At 42.3% G+C, this 16580-nt stretch overlaps 1 protein-coding gene across 1 annotated transcript in view; it reads right to left on the minus strand.

Annotated features, from left to right (window-relative positions):
- The window catches only part of ADGRL3 (adhesion G protein-coupled receptor L3), a 348528-nt gene that overhangs the window by 74439 nt on the left and 257509 nt on the right, over positions 1-16580 (minus strand). The window contains exons 10-11 of the mRNA XM_068404345.1: positions 13092-13130; positions 309-492 (exon numbers count right to left, since the gene is read on the minus strand). Of these exons, the coding sequence (XP_068260446.1) occupies positions 309-492; positions 13092-13130 (223 nt within the window). The remainder of the gene's footprint in view (positions 1-308; positions 493-13091; positions 13131-16580) is intronic.

The following is a 16580-nucleotide window of genomic DNA, read 5'->3' on the forward strand; positions in this document are numbered from 1 at the left end:
AAACACAACTGCATTATGAGGAACAATCTCCCTGTGAAGCGGTGCTCTCATTGCTCTAGTGCAGATTTTGCCCTCAAAGTCAGGAGTAATAAAGGCAGGTTAGGTGCTCATTTTCCATGAGATTTCAAGCCTAGAGAGCTGCCTTATTCCTTTAGGCTCTTTTGGAAAGACTTTTAAGTCCTTCGACAAAGGGCCAAGACATATCTAACAAATTGCTCTCCAGTTAATCTAGAGGCCAAGACTGAAGCCAGTTTCCCAGTCTTTACTCTCCCTCTGTCTGCTTGGTATTTATGAGATCTGTCCCTTACGGATGTTGTCAGTGTTTTCCCGGACAATGTCTGTCTTCAGCAGGTTATCAGCCAGCACGAAGGCACTGTCCTCCACAGTGTCGAGTAACTTTGTGGCTGCACGTTGCTGTTCGCTTGTGTTCAGGTCCCTCCATGCATTCAGAGCCTGTGGCTGCAGGAGGTTGTTCACTGTCTCCACCATGGCCTGCAAGGGAGAGGAACTGAGTGAGAAAGGGCTCTAGAGAACCTAAAGCACCATTGAGACCTCTGACATATGCTCAGTCCCATCCTCCACACACATCAGTTTACAGGGAGAGGACAGCATTTCATTGGGGCAGCCTGCAATAGAGCCAGGCATCCTTTATCCCATTAGAATGAGAGGAAGGAAGTGTTGATTTGATTCTAAATGCAGGCTGGGAATAGCGCTTTTCTGCTTCTGTGATCAGCAGCTCTAGGCTTGGAGCAAGAAGGAATTAGGGGTTGCGGGGGCAGAGGGGAGATGAGGAAATCATTAAGGAAACATGCAGGAAAACAGATTTCAAAACCCCTCTGTGAAGCAGGTTGCTGCTACCTGCAGCACCAGAATTCAAGAGTAGGGCTGGGGCACCCAAGGAAGGTATTTAGTATCTGCAAGGGCTACGCTCCTTAGAACGTTCCCCATCACATAACCTCTGGCAGGCACTCATGAAGACACAGCGATAGCTGAGTTACACCACCTCATCCAGAGAAGCAGCAGGTGCCCGCAGAGATTTAGTTGACACTACATTTCAAATCACTCCATTCAGGAAAGAGTCAGACCCACAGTAACAACTTCAGTCCCTCCTGCGGTACACCTTCTGCCCTGGGCTGCCACGCACAAAGAGCTCTCCCATGGAGAACTTCCCACAGGTTAATCTGGATGCGAATCCAGGATCACATGAAACTGCGCTGGCCTCATGACTGCAAAATTACAGCAGTAGAGCCTACCTAACCTGAAGGTTTTGCTCAACCTAAAACCCCCGCTTAGTTACTAACCAGAGGTGACTCAACTACCTTTTAGCTAACGTTTTTTAATGAGACCAGCTGTACCAGTTGGTAGAACTGACTGTGCAGAGGAAAAGAGAAAAAAAAAAAAAGGTACTTTGATTGTGCTTTCCTCTGCTGGTTAGTGTCTAGCCACCAGCAGGCCTGCCCCACAAGGAAACACCTCCACTGCCAGCTAATGCTGACTGCAGAAACCAACCTTCCCTTTTTTTTTTAATTTTCTGTATGCTGAACACATAGGCATCAAACCCACACCTCTGTTCTGCAAGGCAAGGTCAGTCCCATGGGATTTCAACATGTTTCAAGCCTAAAGGATGTCCCATGGGCTCACTTTCATGGAAATACTTCAGTATTTATTCATGACAGTGTTTCTAAACCCACACGATGTGTGAAAAGAAGATATGGCATCACCCATTCTCCAGCAGAGCCCTCAGGAGGAGTGTTACAAAAGCAATACATGGCACAGAGAGTGCGGGGCATCCTAACTCACTCACCAGTTATGGTCAGATACAAATGTGCAATGGGAGAATATAATCACATCAAACCAGAATTTGATTTTATTGCTATATCCAGGTGACCTTCAAAAAAAGTCAGTTACAGCAAGGTTCATGGAGAAGCAAAGACAGCTAGACCTGCCACTGCCCGTGCTTTTAATCCCAGCAAAGACATTTCACTGCAACATTGCCATGTGCGTCTTCATCCTAAATGTCCTTGAGGTTGGAAAGTTTCTCATACCACCATGGTTCCTATTGGAAGACTGAGCCACAATTAGGCTCCTCTGACAGCACAAAGCTCTTACTCTCCAACCTACACTTATTCACAACCAATTAACTCATTTGTTCTTGCACCAAACCTCTTCTGTACCTTAAACAGATCTTCCCCTCCCTGGCAGCTACTGCCCTGGTTCCTTGATTAATAGACAACATTTCTCCTGAGCCTCACAGCTTGTTTTCCCAAAGTATGGAGTAATCCATGCTCCAACTGAAATGGCTGAAAATCTTGTCCTCTAGTGCTACTGCAAAAATCTTTTTGCTGTCAAGCCTTTACAATCCAGGACTGGAATCTCTTTCTCATTCGCTGTTAAGTGGAACTTATTAACCATAAATCAACTTCTTAAACTGATTATTAAACTGATTTTCCTAAATAGTCTAAAAATCATCTTGACACATTTAATATGTGCACACAAAAAGCTGGTTGACTAATTTAATAGTCAAGAAGAAATACTAAAAATCCATAGCATTTAAGTGTGTTTTTTTCAGTGTTTTAATATCTGGAAGACTGATCTCTGAAGCTCTTAATAAAATTCTGTAGTTTAGCTTGGTAGCTTATCTTTTTACAGGCAAAAAGGAGGTAGCATTCTTTTCCAGTGACCAAAAAGCTTGACTGTTTTGCTGTGTGGGCTCTGCACAACATGGATCTTTCTTGCAAAGATCTTTTATGCACGGAAAGCAGAAAAATGACGATTTTTTTCTCCCCTTTCAATGTTATCACGCTGACTATAATTTGCCTTACTTCCATCTAGCTTAGCTACTAATGGTGTCTTTAAATGTCTGCTAAAACAACATCCTGGGTACTTTTATCAATATCTGAATGGTGGAAAGAGTCTCTGCAGCACATCCAGCTCCTGGCTCTGGATGGAAAGGCAATGCCTATTTGTCAAAACATGAAACAGATGCTAAAATATTTGTGTTATGGTGAAACATCTGTTGCAAAGATTTCTCCTCAGAAAAATTATTCTAATGCTTTTTCTTTCCCCAGATGTGCATGGATGTGTGCATGCAAAGTTTGAGAGAGAACACCAATTAGGTCTAATGTTCCACTTCCCACACAATGTGTACTCCTCACCCAATGGATGCGGTGCTGGTGAGCATCCATCCTCTTGAAGTGACTAACCTGAAACCAGCCACTTCACATCACTTTGGATCTGGGGTCTGACACAAAAGCTCCAGAAATATTTCCAGGGACTTTGGGTCACGTCCTTAGCACAAAGCTGGTAGACTGTCTTCATTGGCATTACATACAAGATGAATTTCGTCCATAGCTTTTCCCAGAGGGTCACTCCCCTCACCTGTCTCAGTGCATTAATCAAGTGTTCCCCGCATTATATTTCTGAGTGCAGCACTTCATTATGGTTGAGTGCTGCGGGCTGAAGCCAAGGAGACCAGGTGCTAATGAAACGTTTGCATTTTGGACAGGAGCTGAGGTAGGTGTTTAAATGAAACAAAACAGCTGTTAAAGCAACAGTGTCTCTTGAGACTGAGATGCCAACTGGGAAAAGCTGGGCAGGGGAGCAGGAACTGTGGGAAGGCAGGTACACGAGACAAAGATTGGCCTGTGTCTTTGCATTTAAGCTGAGCTGACATAGTTTAGGTAGGTTTGGCACCTGCTCCAATGACTTTGTGGTCTGATGAAGCTCCAGCATAGAAGCAGCAGCAGTGTCAAGCTCCCAGGAAAGCCCCTCAGTGACCAGCAGAAGAAGGGTTAGCCCTGACGGAGGACCTTTGAAATGGAGAAGGCATGAGATGATAGGTGTGCTTTGGAGCTGATGGCATGATAGGTTTTACCTGAGATGCCTGGTGATCCTGATAAAGGTGGGGACTTTCAGAGGGAGCTAGGAAAGTTCTGACCTAGTTTCATCTCACCTCACTTCAAGGATTTAACATGCAGACAAGTCGGGAGCCCAGACGCTCTCTAGTTTCTCTCCCCACTAAAAGCAGAAGGAACTACAGCAAGTATTATCCCTGTTTAAGTGCCCAAGTCACATGAGATTAATCTTGTCCCTGAAGAACCCAACATCTATTAAAGGATGTTGCATATCTACCTCACTGAAGACCCCGTCCTTGCTTCCCAAGCTAAAGGACCTCCTCTGCTGCAGTTTTCTTCTCTTTCTCTGCCTGAGCCCTCTCCTAAATGCAGCTCAACTGGGTCAACAATTTCCAAAGCACCCTTGTGAGCCTCATGCAAAATAAAGATGTGGGGCTTGGAGCCCAAACTTACCTCAACATCACCCACAGCATGGCACCAAACCAATGCCATGGTTGCTGAGGCTTAATGAATAGGCAGCACAAGCACATGTATGCCCAGGAAGAAGGGCAAAAGTAACTCAAATGACATCAAGAGAAAGCTTTCACAAGGCATAGCTTGCTTGTTTTCAGCCTAAGATCAAACGAGGGAAGAAGGGCATGGCCTAAGGGAGCCAAGAAGGAAGTCTTTCCATCTGCCTTTCTATCCCGAGACACATAGGTGTAGCTGAATGCTGCCTCTGATGTCAGGATACTGATACATGCAAAGCCAACCCCCCTAAATACAAGCCCGTAAAGAGCAACCATCCTGGGTCAGATAATATTAGACTCAGTGGACCTTTCATGTCTCCAGCAGTGGCTACAATTGGACATCAAGAGAAGAGCAAGAATATCCCAAGCATAAAAGACAAATCCCGTGATGGTGATCTCTTTCATTTATGCGGTTATATAGCACCACAGTGTACATTCAATGTAAATAAATGTTAATAAATTGCAGAGGGAGATTTTTTCGCCAAATAAGGGCATGGTTTCTTGATTTTGTCCTGAGGTACAAAATAGAAACAAAACGTAAACCTTCCTTCTCAGACACTTACAAATTGGTATTAAAAGTTGTATTATCAAAAGGCAACTAATTAGGAGTCTTACAGGAATTATACATTACTAAAAGGCCAATCGTACATATCTCATTGATTTCCTTTGTGGCAGCTGCTTCATTCTATAAAACTGAGTTTTGCTTATTCATTTATTTTTATCTTTTCCCCCTCTAGAAATGTCTGGTGAGAATATCTGGCTATGTGACACACAGTTTAAACCTAGGAGGGGAGTATATATCCAGTGATACCACATCCATTTATTTATCTCTAACTGTACCAACATCCAAGGCACTGCTCTTTGACAAAAGCAGATTCTGTAATGTAAAATCTGTCTTTAACTGGGAGTCAACACTGGAAATCACTAAGAGATGTTAGAAGCACTCATCTCATTGCCACATTTGGGACCAGACTGCATTGCGCTATGGTGCTTAAACACAGCAACCCTAACCTTAGAAAACTAGCTCTCCTAGAGTTAGGATCTCTCTAAACTTTTATTGTTCATTTTGGCCTCTTGCCGAGCAGCTGATGGAAGAACAAAAACCCCAACAAACTTATGACTGGAGAAAATACTGCTTTGTGGCAAGTGAATACCAGCAGGCCCTACAGGGAATATTGGTTGAATCCTTCTGCTGAGTAATTTTCAAATACACAGTTTGTCCTTTCTTACAAAGGAGCACCTCCTTAAGAGGAGACTGAACACACTATACATTATTTTGCATGGAACATACATCAAGGTCTTACCTCCTATAGCAACTTTGGGAGAATGAGGACAGTGGCACAGGGCACTAAAGCACCACTTTTGCAATGACATCTCTAATTAAAATATCTGCATTTCGTAACTTTTAAAGCCCTCTCTCATACTGCTAACACTTGTTTTCCTTGATCTCGCAGGAATATTTCATGCAATGCACTTTCAAAAATTAGGATAGAAGGAGCTACAGCAACAAGGCTGTGCTTTGCATCGGTAGACTAAAATCATGGCTGGAGCATGAAACAAGCAGTGCTTCTACAGCTACCCCTATACCAAAGGTATTTGCTGGCACAGACTCATCAAAAAAGGTTTGCTCACCCTTTCTGAGAACAGCAGTGCTAAGACTGTAAAGCGCAATCACACAGACACAGCCTCAGGCTGTGCTTACGGTCTGAGGTTCTGGTCCTGCCTGAGGTCTCCAGGTACTGCTCCAAAACAAATGCATCATCATCTTTATTCAAAACATGCAAAAACATTACTAGCCCACTTTTTAGTAGCAGGTTGAGGTTTTACTGCAGATCAGCACAGGAAAAAAAGCACGAAAACCCTTTCAGGTCCACAGTGCACAGTGAAAATGAAAAATCTGTCAGAGAGCAGATGCACTGAAATGTGAATATAGTTCAATGATCACAACATTGTGCTCTTTTTTCCTTTTTCCTACTGGAAAGTGGTGGTACTTCAAAAAAGCTTACCTGGTTCCTTGTTCAGGAACAGCTAGTTTTGCTCTGTATTCATATGAAACACCCAGTGCCAAAACAAAACCTTTTCTTAAGCTCTCAATATTTGCAAGCCTCCAAACTAATTGAGTTAAAGGCACAATCAATGCCATTGATGGCAATTTCTGCTGGAAGTTCTGCAGTTCTTGCCTCTGCCCAAAAAAAGCACCAGTACAAGAGAAACTCACATTAACTCTGAATATGGCTGGTGGAGCCAGAATGGGCCCTTTAGAGAAGAGGATCAGCATGAAAGCATGGATCTGGGCACGTAAGGAACCGCTTCTGGCAAGGTTAGTGCATTGAAAGGGAGCAGCTCAGGAAATGACATGTCTTTTTAGAATGGCAAATGAACAGCACCCCGATCCCACCACAAAGGGTTCACCAATCAAACTGGAACAGTCATCCGCTCTGTGGGACTTCAAGTCAAAAGTAGATGCACATGTAATTTCCTCAGCTTCCTAAACAAGGAAAATGTCATTTTGGCTAAATGATAGCATTAAATCCTACTTCTTAGATGAGAAGTGCCTTCAAATCTGTCTGAAAAGGCTCTTCACCCTTGGATGTTTTTTTGCCTTGTCATTTATTCTTTAAATTCCAAATAAAAATTTGTCTCTGGTCAAAGCATAACTAAGCACACTGGAGACGATTTCTTACAGGGAAGTCCAGCCACTGTCTTAACGCTTTTTACAAAGCAGTAAGGTCATCACAAAACAATCGTAATATTCAATTAAAAGGACAAACACATAGGTAGATTGAAACTAGCTAAACTGCAATGAGTGCTTAAAAATAAATAAATCATTAGAATATCTACTGCTAATCTCTGCTTCTGCCTTCAAAACTAAGCCAGAAGCACTAGCGTACATCTAGTACCAGAGTGGTGATTGGCAACTGATGGTATCAGTTTTGGTGAACTGAGACAAAACCTACTACTCATGTCAAAGGCAACAGGAGATCTTCCCCTGACCTTGAGAGGAATTTCTAAAATTGCTCCATAGACTGAGTGCAATGGCTCTCAAGAAAGAGCATGCAACCTTCTCTTTTCAACTCTACAGCAAATGTTTATGCTGTGGCTACAGGAACTGTACTGACTCAGAAATGACCTGAATTTCAGCGGTGCTGAGAGCTCACTGCAGTGAGAAGAAAGGCACTGACCTTTATTAAAATTAGGCCATCTACAAAATGAATAACTATGGAATTAATGGTCTTGCACTAGGCATGCAAGGTTTGCAGTCTTGGCGGCCTTGAACTACCAATAATCTCCTAACGCGAGCACACAAAAAAATATGAGAACTGAGAAACAGAACAAGGTTACAAATTACAGGTTATGGTTTTGCTTTGCTTAGTATACGAGGAAGAATATTTTAAGGTCAGAAGGCATCTGTAGGACTGAAATAAAAGGAATTGATTGGCAAGAAGGAAATAACATACGATCTATTTCATCTAATGAGATCATCCCCACAGAATAAGCTGAGAACTGCATTTATGAATCATCTGTGTTTGCTGCCCTGCTGTTTGGGATTTGAGACTATACATGCAACTGCTAGAGTAATTATACTGGGGAAGGGAGCAAAGCTGTACCAAGGAGGAACACTGCCTTGCAAACAAGAAATGCCTCTTTGACTTAGCCTTCAAGGGAACTCCTAGGGAGTCCGTGAGACTCGTCCTTTCCTCCAATGATCCAAATCAAAGGGACATCTCCCGCTGACCTCTACGATAATTTATACTGAGACATTTTACCAGTGCCACCAGATTCCAGGACTGGCTCAGCCTGAAGCAGAGAGTAAGCACATAGCAACACAGAAAATGCTAGATTTTTTTCTCAGTTTTGCTATGTTACATGTGGGCACATAAGCATATGTATACCTCAGTTGTAGGTAGAGGAATATGCAGTCATCTTCCTTTTTAATATTTATGCGAAGAATTTCAGAGTCTGGTGACAAACCCAAGGCTGCTGCTTTGATCCTCCTCTCCCCTAACAACAGGCTCACCGTGGCAGAAACACGCGGGGTGGGGATTTCTACTTTCACTCTTGCTGTCATAAATCAAGTGCAGGTTTCTCAAGCTGTGAAATATATTAAGTTCACAGAGTTTTAACAAAGGGCTACCAAACTGCAGAACCCCACTGCGAGTCACACTTCTTTCAGATGTCCTTTTAATTATACGAAATGAAAGTCTGGGGCACTTTGATGCTGATGGGCAAACATCTTGGTCTCTTGAAAAAGCTGCTAAAAGTACTCCCTGTAGCTATAGTTAATATACAACATCGTATGCATACTCCTAGCCAATTTATTCCAGCCACTTTAACAACGATACCTCGCCTGACAGGCCGCGCAGAATAGCATTAGGAGTCGAGCAATGCGCACATCATCAGAGGACTCTGAAAGTTGTTCGACACGCACTGCAGAGCTCTTTCTCATACAGCCAATTAAGTGACCAAACAAGGAACTCGAAAATCCTCATTAATTTGCCCCTTTCTGTATAAATGAAGGTTAGAGTCTTTCTTGTCATGGGCACAAGAAGAACACAAGTAAACGCAGCATAATTCAATTTACACTCCCTCTCAGAGTTACAAGTTTATTTCACTTAGTCTTCATGGAAGTTGGGACCAGTCATGCAAGCAAGAAAGAAGTGGGACAAACAGAATGAATCCACTTTAAATAGTACTAGTTAAGTCCCACATGCACCTTTTATCTGCTGAGAGCTACTAGGTTATCAAAGAAAAAAAAAACCTCTTCTACTCAGCTCTAAACTTAATGCCTTGAATTATCTGAGGAAAGCCTTTCACTTTTTTGCTTAGTACAGCAATTCAAACAGCCCATGTTACAAGCATGAAGTGCTCAGAAAACTTCCAGGAGAACCAGAGGGACAACTCTGACTGCAACCACCCGCCACTGTCTGCTACCTGAAACCTGCCAGCAGCTCAGCACCAGCTTCATCAGTGGCTACGATGACCTCTGCACCCAGAAACTCTTGTGATCTTTATGGAGTGGGTGGCATCTCCATAATCTTCACCATTTGCTGTACAGACAAGCCCAGAATTACAAAACAGGGCAAGCTGATTTACAAGACAGCCCGGAGGATGGCAGGAACCAGAGCAGCAAACACCATTAGGCCAGGAAAATGCTGCAAAGGTAACGCTCTGCTGCCTTCTTCCACCCTTCCCCTAAATCTGCTGCTCAGGCTATCTATTGTACTCGCCAGTCTCCAGCTTTGAAGCCACTGAGACTGGCTTTATAAAATAAAAAAAAAACAAAAAGAATGAGAACCCTGTGAAGTCTTTGTTTTCTGAGATCTGCATCCCAAACGCAGCATGCAATTTCACATGGGAAGAGGCCACTGGCTGGCACCACAAGGAAATTCATTGGCCTCATGATGCCCCAGAGCTCCAGCCCACAAATCCAAGTGAAGCAAGGAGGTGAGCTCAGATTTTGCAATCGGGTGCACATATGAGATAAAGATTCTACACGCTCGGATGTGGTATGAGCCTTTATTAAAGCTTGTGTTTCCAGTTACTAAACCTTACAGCAAAATCACCCAATTTTCCCCCCATGTTTAAGTTTTCCGTGTTAATATGGCCTCACTTATTGCAATATCTGAGCACTCAGCCTTTTTTTTTTTTCTTTACTACCGCACCTCCATTCCCATATGCCAGGGGAATTGTACCCACGGCATTTTAAGTTGGGGAGCTGAGAAATATGAGCTGAGCACATGCCATCTGCTGAAGGGCGTGGAAGAAATCTATGACACCAAACCCAGTTTCGCAGCCCCCCAAAGACCAATGTTTCATGTTTTCTACAACTCCGGTGCTTCAGTTTAAGGAGAAATGCCTTGGAAAATAAACAAATATCAATTCTGAAAAAATTACAGAAAATTCATACCAGCTTACATCACACACCAGACACCAAATGAAGCTATGCTAATCAAATGCGTCACCCATTGTGACTCATTCTCCCACATGATGACTTTTCCATCCCTTTCCCAAAGTAGAGTGCAAGAACAGTGCACTGCAGAAAGATGGTCATGAGAGATGTAGATCTCTGCTCTCCAAAAAGCCATGCATCAGGTGCTAGCTCTCATTACCTAATGGAGCATCCTTCTGAGGTCACTCACTCCATCCACCTTGGCCAGCTCAGCCTAAGCTGACTCTTAGTATCATGAACTAAAGCCCACGTGGCAGTTTCTTAAATAATATTGTGACTGAAAAATCTCCCAGCAATTGTCTGGTCATTATATTTATCATGTCACCTGTCGGGTTGGTTCTTGTTGTTTTTTTGAGACAAGAAAGATTATTTACCACACTTGCAACTAAAAGAACAGCATTTGTAACCTCTATCTCCAGTAAATAAAATCCCTGAGCATAAATTTGTCAGCCCAAAGAAAACAGTAAGACTGATTTTAGCAATTATTATCTTCCCAAGTCACCCTCCTCCTCCCCAAAATCCACCTTTTCTCAATTGCACTTTTGATATTTACAATTGCTGGACATCTCTCACATAAACTTTGTACTGCACTTTCCTTTGTCTAGGGTAGCACAGGACTGAAGGTACACTTCTAGCCCTGTGAGCCAAATTCAGCCATAGATGCTCTTGACGATAATGGGATCAGCACAAGAAGATCATGTCAGCAAGGTTGAAAACTCTATTTCTCTGCCATCAGTGGCATATTTCCCAGTGACTTCCCATCTCCCATTGACTTCACAAAGTTCAGGATTTCACTATTTAAGGTTTGTGGAAAAATCTCTGCTGAATTGCCTTAGCCAGCCTGGTAAATGATAAGTGGCCTGTAACAGGAATATCTGCAGTCACATTTACTTGCTATTACAGACAAACTCTCCCTCACAAGATTTTTTTATGAATTTAGCTACATGATTTTCCATATGGAAACATACTGTATGAAAATATGTCCAGATACATTACTTTACCTCCATGTAATACAAAGCAGGGCTGAAAAGGTTCAATTAGGTCATCTAATTCATTCTTCAAGCCCTCCATTACATCACTGTCCTCTTCAATATATTTACCAGCTTTGTCCATATTTATACTAAACAGCTCAGGCAATGAGCTTTCATCAGTTTTTGTCTACTAAAGAGGTAGGTGCATGATTAATGTTTAAACACACAAGTAGCCTTCCCAAGTGAAAGGGAAGAAGTCCTTGAAATTAAGGATAAGATGAAGTTTGTGCAGAATATTCAGGCTTTATTCTATCAACGCCAAGCTTTCTGTACAGTATATTAAACTCACTATTCACTACTGTTTGAAAGAAGACAAAAAGACCAGAAGCATGCATCGACTCTGTAGAGAACACCCATGCAACTAGTGGAAAGGGCAACTATGAGTCAGGTAGCATCCAAAGTCCCTAACAGGATTGTGTGGTCCGTGGTCAAACCAGCCTCGCCAGATTTCCAGTGGTACCAGTAGACAAGATAGCTAGCTTAGGAACGAGCATTGCACTGTAGACTTTCCTAAATTCTTTCAAATGCTGGATTCCTTCAAATGTCTGGGATCTTAAGAGAAGCCACTCGAGACAAGGCATGTGTAACTCCATAACTCATCTTTATCCGTTAATGTATATGGAAGGGAAAAGGTGACTTTCTCTCATGACCACATCCAAAGGGAAGACAGACAGCCTACCAGAACAGAGGGGTACTGTTTTATTTTTAATATCCTAGAAATCTAAACCATCTAATCCCACACACTAAATGAAATATGTGCTCACAAAATAAAGTCAATACCGATCATAGGAAGTTGAATTTTGCAGGAAAATTCAGGTACAGACAGCCCCCTCCAGAAACATGGAGTTCATTTTTACACTTCTGCATGTTATATATACACATATAAATAATGATCAACCACCCATAAGTACAACATCAATGATCATAAGCACAAGACAGAAATTAGAAGGTAAAACGTTCACATTTCTTATAGCAGCATTAACTCACCCATAGAATACAAACAGGTTTATATAAAAGTTACTGGAGCAAATGCTATAAGGCAAGGTGACAGGATAAATAACATAACCCAAGGCCCCACTCTTGAAAAGCCTATAAGCAGGTCTTTCCAAAACACTGCATCTTGACTTTGTTCATGTAAAACACAATGCAAGCCTACAAAAGTCAGGCCAGAGCTGGGTGAACTTTATGGGATGTTATGTTTCTAATCCTATATTTAGTTTGCAGCACTCTCCTCCTTCCTACTTCCCTCTGCAAGGACACTCTGCATTTCATTATGATCCTACCTCCTCCCTCATGCCGAGTGTTGACATTTCAAATTGTTTCTAAATTTGCAAATGTAAGAGGGGAAGAAAGGAAACTAAGGAAATGCAGGCAGCAATTATATGAGCGACATGCTGTAAGCGAAACCCAGCTGGTCTGGAGACACCTTTGTGAGCAGGAGTTCTGCATTCTTTACTTGCACACATCCATACTGTCCTGCTTATTCTGATGGTCAGACGAGTCTTGTCAGATCTCTCCTGTGGTTTTTCCCACTTTCTGGTTGAGATTTTGTCCCAAATTTTTCTCAAGTCTGAGAGCAATTGGGCAGGTGGGGGGAGATGAAGAATGAAATTATTATCCTGTAACCTCAACCTTAGAACTTGCTGCCACAAAGATGGTAATAATCAGATTATTCACAGAGACAAGACCCATTTCACAGTCAGTCAGTCAAACAACTGGACACGTGTATTAAAAACACAAGAAATACCTGGACATAGGCCCTGCAAGAGCGCTCCCTTTTCTGAAGCTGAGTCCATAAAGACAGCAGATTAAAGACGGAATAGAAAAAACAAGTTAGTGACAGAACAAGGGAAAAAAAAATTGAAGAAAACGCCTATGAAAAAAAAGCTCATTTCTCTCTTAAACAGCTCCTGAAAACCAACCAAACCAAAAGAAGCACGTGAATTAGGCAGCAGTGGAAGGCTGGAAAGACTGGCTCCAGAAATACAGGTTAGTCCTTTTTCAGTGAAGTAAAGCACAGACTGGCAATTTTGCAAGAGCAGCTGTTAGATGGCAGGAGACACTAAAGTCATGTAGAGATGCTCAAGAGATGATGTTTTCCTTACAGCTTGGAGATCACACATGATATTTCCACATCAAACAAGGCTGGAAAGGATGGTGCTGATGGTTATTTACATAAGAGGAGCATGGGCTCTGCAGTCAGACAGCACTGGTGGCCCAGTGAGGTATAACCAAGCTTTGGATGAGCAGGACCAGTCCCAGGGAGCAAGATGTATGCAGGACTGCATCCTGACACAGGATGGACTTGTACGGACCCATCCTGATACACCTGCTCAGGTCTCTGGCTCAAGGCAAAACCTACAGCACTCCAGCTTCACTGCTGTGAGCTTGCCTAACGACAGCTCAGGCACATGTTGAGTGTGATAACACGTTGCACTGAAGGAGAGAGCATTGCCTGGGGCTCCTGACAGCATAAGGGGCCACTGAAGAGGATGTAACAATGAAATGGGAATCCGATGTAATATTTCCAGTTGAGGCCATTCTCTCTCCTTTGGATTAAACTGCTTCTCCAGCAATGCCTTTTCCAGTCCTCTCATACTGAGTTGTGCTTTCCTTTGTAATTCCTAGACCTAAATGCTTTACATGCTAAATAGCTTTTCCACAAAGAATTCCACCTTTTCCATAGGAGCCATGTTTAGGACTGTACTTTGATATGCACTTGCATGCCTCATGCCTGATAACTGCACTTTCATGTGTCACAAAATTCAAACAGGCACTCGTTTACCTCCCCGGGACTTTGCAGGCAGTCTGCAGCAGTGAGCTAGAATTAGTTCCCTGCATCGGTGCAACTAAACCTTGCAAAATCAGGCTGCTCAGAGCCACTGGCTTGGCTGGGTTTGTTTTTGCTGATGTGCCTGGGTTGGAAACTGCACATCAGTAGAGATCTGGGGTAACTTGTGCTCTCAACTCATAGCAGTGCAATCCCATTAGCACAGCTGAAAGACAAATTTGTCCCCGAGAGTTCTGAGGCTGTGAAGTAAACAAAATACACCCAGGTATCACGCAATGACTAATTTCAATTTCTAATTCATTAATTTGTAACCGTAGAAATCTTCCTCTGGTAAACTTGGCCAGTACGAAGACTTTACAGAAACAAATGGAGATCAAAGGAAGCCTTGCTGAAAATTACAGAGCTATCCACTCGGGGGTCTTGCCAGTCTGCAATACAACAATTATTACCTTAATTAAGCCCAATCCAGTGGAAAGCATAAAGCTTTTAGTGACAGGAAAGTGGCTCCTGAAAGATGATGGCTTTTAAAAATTCTGATTATGCCAGTTTATTTCAATTCATTGTATATCAGCTTGTAAAAAAAACCCAGTACAAAACAGCAGAGGTGATTACTTTCAGATCCCCAGCACATTTCCTTTAATGATTAAAAGAATATTTAATGGCTAGTGCTTACTTAATTTCTTCTTTCTGACTAAACAGCACTAAACAAAACTCTTTGCAAATGACTTTTTTCCTTTTTTTTTTTGGAAATACTCTTGATCAGTGAAGGGGAAAATGGAGCAGTAACTCTGCTGCCTTTTTTTTGCCCAATAATACTTCCAAGTTGAATTCATGCATTCTTAAATGAAAACAGAGCAGTTGCTCTTCTAAAGAATTAAGTGGGGAATGAGAGCAAGTAAATTACCGAGCCTGTCATCTGGATCACTGACTCGCATTGCTGTTTTGCAGGATTCCACGTGGTCTAGAATTTTAATGTGGAGTGCAATTGATTTGTATGAGCTGCTTGTGCAAAGCTGATGGCGGGGGGGGGGGGGGGGGGGGGGGGGGGGGGCGTAAACCTGCAAGGGCGACCCCAGGAGTGACAGCTGAGACGAGGAGCTCTGCCTTGCCCAGTCTTCCCCTCCCCTCAGTAACTCATATCTGCCCCCGTCATACAACCCCATTTCATGTAATTGAAACAAATATTGGAAGGTAGGATAGAAAAAGATGAAAAATACGTGCTTGCAAAGCTGCAGTGGCAAAATGTTGGGTGTGGCTAGGGCATATTCAGAAGAGCAAGCAGACTACAACCATGAAACCCATTAGTAGGTGACATTAATTGCTGGTTTTACCTGATATTGTCAGACATCACCATCATTTCAAACAAAGAACCATGGTATGATTGTAACAAATAATGTTATGCTGATGTAACAGTTAATACAATTATTACCTACATTGTTATAAAATAGCTGAATGCAGTACTAATTAAAAGCATCAGGATAACCCAATTGACAGCACATGCAAAGCACATGAGATGCAAGACTTCAGATCGCATGCGGCTGTAATCTTAAACAATCCATAAGCCCATTGCATTTAAAACAGCATAAGTCTACAACAATAACTTACAAGAAAAAAAGACAGTGTTACTTCTCCGAAAAGTATTTCTCTTCAGAAGACACACAAGAAATTTCAGGCCTATCTGGGATCATTTATTCCCTGTACAACCTTGGGACCAAGTTCTGTTCTCACTCACATGAATGCCAGGGCTGTCAGAGCCAGCTACGCAGCTGAGAACAAAATTCTGTGTCTTATTTTAACTGGGTGGCCAATATAATCATGTGTTCATAGCCACAGGATTCAGCTGCTCTTTGTTCCGACAACAAGGTCCACACAATTCACTGTCTGAATCCTATATAAGTCCTACCCCATGTGTTTACATGAGATTCAGTGATGAAGAGGACCTTGGACCAAGGAAACCCTCAACTTTAAATATATTCTTACGGACCCCATAGCCCATATTTCTTCCCATGACTGGCAACTTCTAGCACCTTTAGTATGTAGCAACCCCACTTAATTCTGGAAACAACAAAAGGACTAATAATTCTTCTCGAACAGGGGGCATAGAAACCACACCGTCATCATGCAGTAAGGTGCTTCTGGGCTAAGTCACGGGTCATCACTAAAAAGGTCCTTCTAATACTAAACCATCCCAAAGACCTTAAGTGTAAATATGATGTTATCTTATGTGCCTTTGGTAAATGTATCTCCAGTGCAAATAAATATTTCTGTCTGCTTTTATTTGTTTATATTCATCCATAAAAGTGTTCAATTGACCTTCACATCAGCATCTTGTAATGTTACAAGATGAAAAAATCAAAATCCTGACTCTCTCTGTCTCTTGGAGCGTTCATTATTAAGATCTTCTGGATCATATTACATAGCATTTCACAGACAGATTCAGCACTG

Source organism: Nyctibius grandis, chromosome 6, assembly GCF_013368605.1.
Source record: "Nyctibius grandis isolate bNycGra1 chromosome 6, bNycGra1.pri, whole genome shotgun sequence".
Lineage (NCBI taxonomy): Eukaryota > Metazoa > Chordata > Aves > Nyctibiiformes > Nyctibiidae > Nyctibius > Nyctibius grandis.